Source organism: Mus musculus, chromosome 19 (assembly GCF_000001635.26).
Source record: "Mus musculus strain C57BL/6J chromosome 19, GRCm38.p6 C57BL/6J".
Lineage (NCBI taxonomy): Eukaryota > Metazoa > Chordata > Mammalia > Rodentia > Muridae > Mus > Mus musculus.
The window spans coordinates 44,493,253-44,504,846 of record NC_000085.6 but is presented as its reverse complement, the minus strand read 5'-3'; the positions used below and the strand labels follow the sequence as shown (position 1 = coordinate 44,504,846).

At 46.7% G+C, this 11,594-nt stretch overlaps 1 protein-coding gene across 1 annotated transcript in view; it reads right to left on the bottom strand.

Annotated features, from left to right (window-relative positions):
* Positions 1 to 11,375, bottom strand: part of Wnt8b (wingless-type MMTV integration site family, member 8B) — a 20,802-nt gene extending 9,427 nt beyond the window's left edge. The window contains exon 1 of the mRNA NM_011720.3: positions 11,179 to 11,375. Coding sequence (NP_035850.2) covers positions 11,179 to 11,297 — 119 coding nt within the window. The 5' untranslated portion in view covers positions 11,298 to 11,375. The remainder of the gene's footprint in view (positions 1 to 11,178) is intronic.
* Positions 11,376 to 11,594: the final 219 nt, after the last annotated feature.

Genomic DNA, 11,594 nt, shown 5'->3' with positions numbered 1-11,594 from the left:
CCAAGGATAATCTACAAATAACATAATCATGGGAATGTCCGAATAAGACCCACAGTCTTGCCGCATGATAGCTGTTCAGTTAAACCTGTCGCTTTAATGGGCTCAGCTGACACATGTCACACAAATCTTTCCATATTATCGGTTCTCTAGGAAGGGAAATCCTTCAGATCTTCTGTCCCTTACTCCCCCATTGCCCACGCCTTTGAAGCCTTACTCCAGAGCACTCAGTAGGCAGATGCAGAGGACCTCTCTGAGTTCCGGGGCAGCCTGCTGTACATAGTGAGTTCCAGGCAGCCAGGGCTACAGAAAGTGACTCTGTCTCAAAAATGAATGGATGGATGGGTGAATGAATGAAATACTGATAAAAACTTGAAGCAGCCAGAATCCTCATATGTTGCCAGTTAGATTGTAAAATAAAACCAGTGCATGCACTTCTGAAAATTGTTTAGCAATTCCTCCACAAGTTAAATATGACACCTAAAACTGTTCAAATGTCTAGCAACTGTGTCCACAGTAGAATGTCAGCTGACCATGAAAGAAAATGAAGTATCGAGCATGCTCCAACACAGATGAACATCACTCTAAGTGAAAGAACCCAGACACAAAAGACTAAGAACTATATGGCCTCTTGCTCTTGATTTTATAAGAAGTGCCAGAAGAGACCATTGGATTTTTTTAAAGATTTACATTTTCTATGTGCATTGGTGTTTTGCCTGTATGTATGTATGTCTGTGAGGGTGCCGGATTCCCTGGGACTGGAGATACAGACAGTTGTGTGCTGGATTCGAACTTGGGTCCTCTGAAAGAGAAGCCAGTACTATTAACAGCTAAGCCATCTCTCCAGCCCCTAGAAGAGACTATTCTATAGAAACTGAAGTTAGATTGCCAGTTATAGGGGAACAGGAGAGAACACTGGGCCATGACTAATGGAGAGGAGGTTTCTTTCAGGGTTGATACAAATCAGAAATGAACTGTGTTGAGGGTTGTGCAGGTATATGGATTTACTCCTCTAAGGGTGAATTTATGGTGTGGATTCGATCTCAATAAGGCCATCATTCTTAAGTCTTTCTTATTCTTGGGTAAATATCTAGTTCGAAAGCCATGCTCAGTACTTCTTTTAAAAATTTCATGTACTTATTTCTGTGCATGTGTGGGTGCTTGGGTAACTTTTGTGCACCACAGGCATGCAGGAGCCTGTGAAGGCCAGAAGACACGAGATCTTCTGGAACTAGAGTGACAGGTAGGTGTGAGCTGCCATCTGGGTGCTGGGAATCAAGCCTGGGTCCCCTGCAAGACCAGCAAACACTCTGAGCCATCTCTCCAGCCTCTGCAACAAGCATTTCCTGAAGTCTCACAAGAGCAACTGCTCTGCTGTGCGCTGTACCCCGGACCTTGCTTGCCTTTTCTCTTCTCTAAGATAGGGTTTCACTTTGTAGTCCGGGCTGGCATTCCCTTCTAGAGGCTTCCATGCCCACAGGTTCTGGGAACTACCAGATCCCCTCACAACTGATACTATTCACACTGGCTCTCGTGTAGACAAAGTAGAAATGAACAAGAGGCGTGGGAGAAGATATGGAACTATATGGAAACTACACTTCTTGCTCAATTTTTCTCTATAAACATAAAACTGCTAAAAAAATGTGTGTTGATTTTTAAAGGCAAGGACAAGTATCTTTTATCCTCCCTGAAATTTAATATTCCTGTGTGAGTTTCTATACTGTCATTTCTGCGAAAGGGCATTAGGGATGTTTGCTCCTTTGCTCTGCAGTTTGACCAAGATGTGCCCAATCCTCACCTCAGAGCCCCTGCAAAGGGCAGTCCTTTCAAAGAAAGGGGAATTCAGAAAATGGTGTGAATGGAGCCTGTGGTGACAGCTGTTTCCTTCCTGGGACCTCAGAGGCCTCCTTAGCATGAGCAGCACAGTCAGCCTTGGCATGTAGCCTATTGTCACTTCATCTGCACTTGGCCTCGGCCAACCCTGCAATGACACCGGAGAAGCACCCAAGATTGCCTGGCTAGAGAAGACTCTAAGGCTTGGATGCTGGCAGTATCCACTGACTTCAAAGTTCACCCATGGACATCGGGTCTTTCAGATTAGCATGATAATTCCTCAGGGGGTCCTAGCTTGGTCAGTGCCTGAAGGTGCCTGCTGCCTGAGGTGGCTTTGGTGACAGCATCTTTCCCAGTTAGCCATGTGGTTTCACTGCACCCCAGGGCGGGAGAGCGTGAACAAACACTGCTCTCCCATAGGCTGCTGGGAGGCTGATGTGCCTGGCTGAGGGCTAGACTATCTGTCTGCTCCCATCCTGGGCTTCTATCTCTCCTAGCACACAAGTGGCATCCCCATATCATGGCTGACTCATGCCCGCTTCCCCGTAGCACAACAAAATATTGGCAGAGGTGGACTTCCCCACAAAGGAGTCTAAGTCTGGCCAAGATGCGCCCCTCTTCTGACTTCCACTCACTGCCTCTGCTTCTGGACGTCTTTAAATACAGCAGGTACTCAGTTATGTCTCCGGACCCTTACTGATGCCACTTCAGTAAGCATCCCTGGGGCGAGCCTTTAACCTGGAATTTGCTTTCACTGTTCTTATGCCTGTCTACCGCCACCTTGTTCTTACAAGTTAATTTACAGCTAGAATTAGGGAGAGCTGCCTGTACTCTCTACCCTGTTCTCCACAGTTCTTGAAGAGTCTCTTGTGCTGTCACAGGCTCCTAAGCCCAGCCAGGTCCTGTCTTCTCATTCTTGACCTCATCGCCTTGAGCTATGGCGCCCCCGTCACAGTCTCTGAAGAAGAGTCTTTTCCTCTAAGTCTTCACTGCGCTCCTCAGGTTAATTATCTTTTCCATCATTTAAGGGCCATCTGGGATCCAGCTACTTGCCCTGGCTGCAGGTCTCACTTGAGGCTCTGTGGGTGGTCTTCCCAGCAGAGTTAACCTTCCTTTCCATTCTCTGCTCAGGGGGACCTTCTCGCTGGGAGCAACCTCAGAGACTAGACAGTAGCCAAGTCTAGCCTTGGTTCACGAGGCTTTTATCTATAGCACCACACTTGACACTTGGCGCACCCACTGGACTCTCTAGTCCACAGTAAGTCCGTTCTCAGTGGGAAGTTTTTCCTCAAGGATGTGGGATGAGAGAGGAAGGACTCCAGAGCAATTCAAATACAAATTCCTCTGCCGCTCTGTCAGTGCCTGGAGAGTCTCCATGCTGTTTTTCCTAAGAATGTATGTTTCCTCCCCTAATATTATCACACACACACACACACACACACACACACTGAAAACCCTCTCTACCTGATGATTTTTAAAGACGTTTGCATCATTTTTCCAACCTCGAGAGTTAAAAGGTTAACTGCAAACTCCTGTCTCTGTTGCTCAGAGCTTCTGGTCCGGGGTTAGGCCACTGCCCCCTCAGCCCCAGTTTGAGGGTGATTTCTTCACATTTGGCAGCATATACAAGGTAGCGCATATATAACAGCATCATTTTGTGGTCAGCAGGCTTTCAGCCATGGTCTGAATACTGCCTCACTGTGGGACTGACAGACCTAGACCGGAAGTGTTCAAACACAAGCTCTGTTTGCATTCATCCCTTAGCTTGGCCTTGTAACTAGGCTAATTCCAGGTGCCTGGCTCCCTCTCCCCTTCCTGTCCATGCATCTACCCAGGAGGCCACGCCATCTCATTCAGTGAGCCCCACACAGGTGCTATGCTCCATGGTTGAAGCTGCTTAGACCAGATCCACTTTGGTCTTGTCCCTCCATCCCTCCACTGTCCTTACAGACCTTTGGCACTCTCCCTTCTGGTTCCTTCTAAGCCTTTGACTTTTTTTTTTTTTTTTTTTTTTTTTTTTTTGCTTTCCCCTCATCTTCAATTGCGTCTCTTGAGGCCATGAGGCTCCCATTGGTCTCTCTTGGTTCAGATTTCGGGATTACATTAAAGCTGGGTTGGCAGGCCAGGGGGAAGGGAGCATGATGGTGAGTGTCAATCACAGAACTTACTCACAGACACACAGAGGTGTCTCAGAGATGCTCAGAGGCTCCAGAGTAGAAAGCTGCCTGGGGCTCCAGCCAGAAGGGCCTCATTTGCAACTTTCTTTCTGAATGGAGTTCACATCTTGCCTGAGGGGGCTGGGGAGAGCTGAGTCAATTCCTTCCAGGATTCTCCTAATGATTCTCTGTGTTCCACAACACAGGTGAGCACACAGACACAAGCTCACACAATTACACAGGCAACAGTCTCACTCACTGAGAACTGTAAAACTGGATCCAAGAGTTGCAGAAGTTTCTTACGATGCCCTCCGACAACGCCCTGGGGATATTTAATCCAGGAACCTCCCACTTCACAAAGAGCTGAAAACATAAACGCTTTTCACAGATCAACTGGGTGACTAAACTTTATGCACTGTCAGCTATATAAATCATGGACATTGACCCCCATTATAGTTGGGAGAAGGGAGTAGAAAGGAGAAGACACAAACATCTGAACTCCTAGAGGGAAGAAGGTGTGTAGATTTCAAAGATCAATTTCCTCCTATTTTCAAACGTAGCAAGAAGAAAGTTTTTTTTAAAAGCTTAAGAGGGCTGGGGCTATATAGTTCAATGGTGGAGTACTTGCCTAGTGTTTAAGCCCCAGGTTCCATCCTCTTCACTGGGCAGGGGATTCAGGGGTCAGGGAGAGCTAATAGAGACAAGATCTTGTGCAGGGGTGAAGAGCCTGGATTCCAAGCAGCAAGTGTGGACTCCAGGGAGCAGTGAAGTATCAAAAGAGATGCGAGAAGGGAGACTGAATTGTGGTGGACACTGTGGCCAGAAAAAGGGTTTGTTGTTGTTGTAATTTTATTGTTTTCAAGGTGGGTTTAAAGGCGGAACTCAGGAGCTCAAGCTTTGGGTCATGTTCTCGTAACTATTTCATGGCTTAAAATGCTCTTAAAATACACTCCAGCCCTACAAGTAAGTCTGAAAATATTTTTAATGAATATGTAAATTTTCTACATGATACTGAAACATATTTGTATAGGAAAGTTAGTCTTACAAGCCACTTGGCTAAAACAAAATGTTCAGTAGCTGTGTTCACTCTAATGCTCATCTTTTACGTTAAATACACCTAAAACGCCACATCAGTTCAAATCCAGCCCTCGCCAAATAATTATTGGCAGAGGCCAATGATCAGCTTTGAGACAGCATCAAGCCAAGCAGCCTCAGAAGGATTTCTTTCCAGCCCCAGAGGAAGTCACCAGTTTGCAAGGAGTTCTTTTCCCTGCCAAGGGATGCTGTTAGTCCAGGAGAAGTTACAAAGCCGGGGCAGTCCTCTCCCCATTTCCACCCTTCTTTGTGCATTGCAGCAGCTCCCTCCGCTGAGAAAGCCAAGCTACAGGAAAGCCCTCAGCACTTGGCATTTAAATGAGGGAAGCTGCCTTCTCCCTGGCCTCTACTTGCTGAAGGGCAGTCCAGGCTGCTGTCCCTGCAGATACTAACAGTTATGGCAGCTTCTCTCCCAGTCACTTTGCAGGCAGTTTGTTTCCTGATTTAGTCACCTAGGTCTCTGTGGACTAGACTTAAAAGGATTCCTGTCCATTGCATAGATGGACACAAACCCACCACTTCCCAAAGCCAGAAGTCTCGAGTAACAGTAGAAATTACTCCCCACCCCCTAAACCAGCAGCTGAGTGGCTCAAGGCAGCAGAAGCTTAGGACCACTAACTATCAGTAAAACACATGCACGCACGCACACACACACACACACACACACACACACACACCCTGTCCAGCCTGCCCCAACCACTCATTTTGTTGCCTTTGCTGTTCAAAGCGCAAACAAACGCAAGCCTGTATCTAAATGACACACGTGCCTTTATTCTGAATTGCTCTCCCCTCAAGGACAACCATAACTGTGTACTGTTCCCCAAGATTCATTCTACCTGCTGGCTCTAGATCTCTCAGATGTAAGATAGGACAGTCTTTCTGTCCCTTCTCTCCCTGTTTTGAACTGTTTTGGGAGACTCAGAGTATGAGAAACATCTGTAGTTGGAAATGCTACAGAGAGTGTAGGCGAAACAATGTGGACAGCAGTCGACCCTGGTTGAAGCTGAGTTATAGCAGTTTCTTCATATCTGCTCACTCTGCTTTTGTGGAGGAGGAAGATGAGGAGAGGGAGGAAATGTCTGTAATATAAACTTAGAGTTAAGCAAATAACAACTATGGAGAGTGGGCTCTGCAAACACCCTGATGAAGCTGAGTTAATTCCTGACAGGACAGTGTGAATGGCCTGTTGGTTTGCTGTTGTCGTAAATTAATGGGGTAAGGAACTCAGAGTCTGACAGGGAACCAGGGAGTCTGAGCTTGAAGAAGAAGAGGAGGAGGAAGAAGAGAAAGAGAAGAGAAGAAGGAGGGAGAGGAAGAGGAGAAAGAGAAGGAGGGAGAGGAAGAGAGGAGGAGGAGGGGGAGGAGGAGGAGGAGGGGGAGGAGGAGGAGGAGAAGGGGAAGGAGGAGGAGGGGGAGGAGGAGACAGAGGAGGAGGAGGAGGGGAAGGAGGAGGGGGAGGGGGAGGAGGAGGAGGGGAAGGGGGAGGGGAAGGAGGGAGAGGAGGAGGAGGAGGAGGGGAAGGAGGAGGGGAAGGAGGGAGAGGAGGAGGAGGAGGAGGGGAAGGAGGGGGAGGAGGAGGGGGAGAAGGAGGAGGAGGAGGGGAAGGAGGGGGAGGAGGAGGGGGAGAAGGAGGAGGGGGAGGAGGAGAAGGAGAAGGAGAAGGAGGAGGAGAAGGAGAAGGAGGAGGAGAAGGAGAAGAAGGAGAAGAAGGAGAAGGAGAAGGAGAAGGAGAAGGAGGAGGAGAAGGAGAAGACTGGGATTTAGTACAGCAGAAGGTGATCAAGATACTGAATGGAGGGGGAATTCTTCCTTCTGCGGAATGGTTTAAGTCTGGCCCAGAGAAGTTAAGACTGTTGTCATCCCAGAAAGACATCTTCCTTTCTGTGGAGTCTTATTGGGCTAAAGATGGGGACAGTGGGCACACAAACTGTTCAAAACAATGAGTCAGGAGTGATTAGATAGTGGTGAATTTAAAGGCCCCCTTATGGACCGATTGAGTGATTGGTTGGTTGATTAGTTGATTGACTGATTTTTGTGGCTGAGAGAAAACTCTAACCTCAGAAGCATAGAGAAAGATGACAAGATCAACACCATGGGCTTGGAGAAAAGATTAAGAAAAAGCAAAACATAAAGGTTTGGCTTGTAATGAGGCTCCAGGTCCTTCCATGTGAATGCTCATTACTTTCGAGAGACTTCAGGGTCTAGGCATACTTCAGATGGAAGCAATGGGGACTGGATTGATGGGAACCGAGCACAAAGCACCTGCCCCTCAAACTGTTAACCAACCCTAGTGTTTTGCTTAGTAAGAAAAATCTGCTTTCAGGAAAGAGAAGGGTTTATCCTAAAAACATTGCCTGGACCTCACTCTCTAAGCCGTTTGAATTCTCTGTCTTCTGATGAAAACAGGAGTCATTAAAGCCCTAGAAAAAGGAACGTTATTAATCGTCCTAAGAGAGAAAGCATCAACTGTCAGAGAGCAGAATCGAACCGGCTGAGCCGCCGGAGGAGAGAAACAACAGTCTTTTCCCATGGAAGAAAGCATACTTGGATGAAAAGACCTTTGTTTCTGCTCCTTTTTAAGGTCCTCTTTATACACAAAGACACACACACACACACACACATGCATACACACACACACACACACACACACATACACACATGCACACACACCATGTACCTCCGAGCAGCCTCCTCATTACAAGGAAAATAATAGTCCTGTCTTTTCTCAGGACCTCATGGGTTTTGTCTCAATTATTATAATAGTAATATCACGGTTGTCACTCATGATAGGAGAAATAAAGACGGTAAAAGAAGACACGGGCTGCTCCCAGTGTGAAGGAAATGAGGGGTAAGTGGAAGCTGACCTTTGCTGGTCCTATCTCCAGCCAGACTCCCAGCCACACAGCTACTCAGCTAGGCCACCTCCTGGCTGCTCCAGCACCCCAGCAGGTTTTGAACCATACACTTGTTGACGGGCCAGGGGGGCTACTAGTGAGGGCGTGTTTCACATTAGCCATCTATTTCCTAGACTCCAAAGCCTCTCCCCACACCTCGCTTCTCTCTGTGACTTGAGAGATCTCCAAGCTCTCCGAGGAAGGGCAGGGCTTGCTGCCGCGACCAGCTGGACCTGCCTTTGACTGAACTTCCTCTTTTCACGTCTGGTAGTGGGAAAACTCACCATGATAAACGGAGTACAACAAAGAAACCATCAAGAGTGCAATAGCTTTAAATAAGTTTGTATTTTTTTGTTGTTGTTGTTCTTATTTTATGTTTTCAGACAGGGTCTCTTTATGTAGTCCTGGCCATCCTAGAACTTACTATGTAGAACAGGCTGGGCTCAAACTCACACATCCACTGCCTTCTGAATCCTGTGTGCTGGGATTAAAGGCATGGGCCATCACGCCTAGCATGAATTTGTATTTTACTTTCTGTAACATCCACTTAAAAATGATGACAGATGTATTTAAAGACCAACAATATTAGCTATATACATACAATGTTTGCTGAGCCCATCTGTGTAACAATCCTCTGGCAATAACTGACTCTTGCGCTGTGGTGGGATTCTACCTCAGGGGTGGGATCGCCTGCCAAGCACAAGGAGACTCTGGGTTTCAGCTCCAGCATCACCAAAAGCAAACCCCCAAACTGATTCATTTCCTGGTCAGGGGCTCCAGCACCTTAGCATCAGATGCAATTTCAATATCCATACAAACGTTACTGCAAAAATCCATATACTGAGACCCAAGGGGTAATGTGTTTGTCTTACAACCCTATACTTTCATGTAAATTCTCATCATGTTGCAGAAGAGAAACAGATTCTGTTTTATATATACATATACAAACAGACCTTGGGAGAGCAGGCAAAAGATGAAGAGAGGTGGGGGGGCAGGGGACCTGAGCACCCATTGTTATTGTGGGGCATTAGCTGGAGGGAAATCGGCTGAACAGTTAAGGAAAAGCATGTTATGCCTCTTTCTTCCTGATAAGAAGGTATATCGGGACCAGTTCATCTGTCCCAGCTGAGCCTGTATTCTCTCTCTCCTTGGCATTATCTCTGTTTCATGTGTCCCTGCTCTCCGTCTTAAGGAGCCACAAAGATTAGGAAAAACCAAAAGAGAACACGTCTCAAGTTACTGAAGAATACCCCCACCACCGCCTCGGACACGTTCTGCCACTGAGGAATAGTGGCAAGTCCTCTTTTTAAAAATTCCTCTTCTACTGCTTCCTCAGCAAAGCTGCTCGGTGTAGGTGAAAGTCACTATTATCTCTTTTTAAGCCCAGGAATGTTTGTTGCCGGACTCCTTTAGACAGTAAGCGGCCCTACAATTGAACAGCCAAGCAGAAATTGTGCTTCTCTGTTTGTTAAACGCTTTTGAGGTCTTACATAAAAGGTTGATAATGAAGTATTAAGAGAAACATGCCAAAGGCTGTGGTTGGTCAAATTTCTCTGCCTGGGACAAGGGGGATGGTTTTATACAAAACCCGCAGTGTCTCACTAGAGGAACAATCAATATTTAATGGTAAATTTTAAAGATCACCTTTCAAACGTTACCTCAAAAGTAGAATCTTAGCGAAGTATACGTTTTTAATTCTAATCAAGACTTTTAAGGAGATGCAATTAAAGTCTGAGTGCATAACACTGCTGCACTGGGCATTGCCCCTCCATGTCAGGCCAGGCAAGGAGGCATTCTTAAGTCCCGTGTTTAAATTAGGACGAACTTTCACATCTCTTTTCTCTTGTTTTCTTTTTGAATCCAGACACTTGAATTTGGACAGACAAGCAACCCAGCCACCCTTCAGTGTGGCTGTGTCAGTGTCGGAATGAAGTGCACATGACCCCCTTCAGCAGGGAGGGAGACACACAGTAAAGGTATTTTTTAACGGAACAATCCTTCGCCCTGCCCTGGTGACAAGGGAGAGGCATCTCGTGTTTCTCTTTTGCTGATATTGAGTCAGCTGATGAGCGGGATGGATACCAGTAGAAGTGTCCTGCCACAGTCTCCCAGACCTTTTGTCGTTTTGTTCTCGTGAGGCAGAGGTGGCTTTTTTCCCCCCCTCTCCTCTTTTCATGTTGAAATATTCAATTAAAAGGCCAATTAAAACGGACCAATTCTTTGGTGGTTTTGCTCATAATCGGGAATGTTGCAACTCGTTACGTTTAGTTGAGGGTAGTTGTGCTAAGTTGGCGAACTTTGAAATCCACACTTTAGTAGTGATCGCTAGGCTCATTCACGATAAGAATTGTCTTAATTAGCAGAGGAAGCGGGTTCCTGCAAAGGCATTTCTATTCTGGCTTCCTGGATAGGTTGTGAAACAGGTGGATTTGTATCTTAAGTAGAGAGTCAAAGTAAAAACTTAAGGGGGTGGGGTTGGAGGGTGTTGATTGAGACAGCATCGGAATTGAGGAGAAACTCCAAGCTGCCTCTCAATGTGTGTTCCTCAGGCCAGGCCTGATACGATCATATTCGTATTAACACCTGCCTGTGCAGACGCTCTTATGGTTCCCAAGGACAGGGATAATATCACTTAGCATCTGTCCTAGACTTTGCAAATCGCCTTCACGCATTATCTGATTTTTTTTTCAGAGAAATTTAGGAACTTCCGTACATTGAACAACTTGAAGCATACGCTAGAATATTTTGCTTTCAAACCTTGTTTGTTTAACCCAACGCCAATAGCTCCAGTGCACTTACAAGGCACAGGGCAGGCTAATAGGAGTCATCATCCCTTAGGGAATTCTGAAGCAAAGTCAGAAAGTGTAGAATCAGCTTCAGCCCATCCTATCTCCAGCAGCATGAGCACAGGGAGCCTGCCCTGGCGCATCTCTCCAGCCACAGCGGGGTCAGGAGTTAATGCTCCAGGCTACTCTGTCTCTCCCCAGACCACTTGAAATCTGTAGTATGATCATTTATTAAAAAAATATACAAAGTACCTCATTTTTAAGTCCCAATCTTTTATTGGCAAGAATCCTAAAGCTCTGCGGAGGCCAGCCGCACACTTAGGGACAGCCCTATCGCACAGAATGGCTTTTCCCAAGACAGAGCTTAAGGCCTCCTTGATTTCTCCAGCACATCCCACACCCAAGCAGGTTACTCACCAGGCGTGGCTGCGGTGAAGGACACAAGTGACTAGAAGAACGCACACGGGCTTCATAAGAAACATGGTCTTCGGAGAAAGGCAGGGTGAGCGACTCAAACATTGAGAGATGGGAAGCATTCTCCTCGGAGGCAGAGGGGTGGCTACCTTGGTGTGTAAGCGATCCCAAACAGTGTTAAGGGGTGGTGAAATGAAGCCACCTCACATCTAAAGAAGAGATTATCTACTTAATTAAAGTTGTTCCCTCTAAGTCCTTCAGCCAATCAGAACTCAAGTGCCAGAGAAAGATTGAGCTGATCAAAAGAACACTCCAGGGTCCTCCCGGACGGACAAACGCAGAAGGGGACGAGGAGAATGGGGACAAAGGAGGGAGGGGGAGAAAGAGACATAGCAAATCCCCTCCACAGAATCACTGCG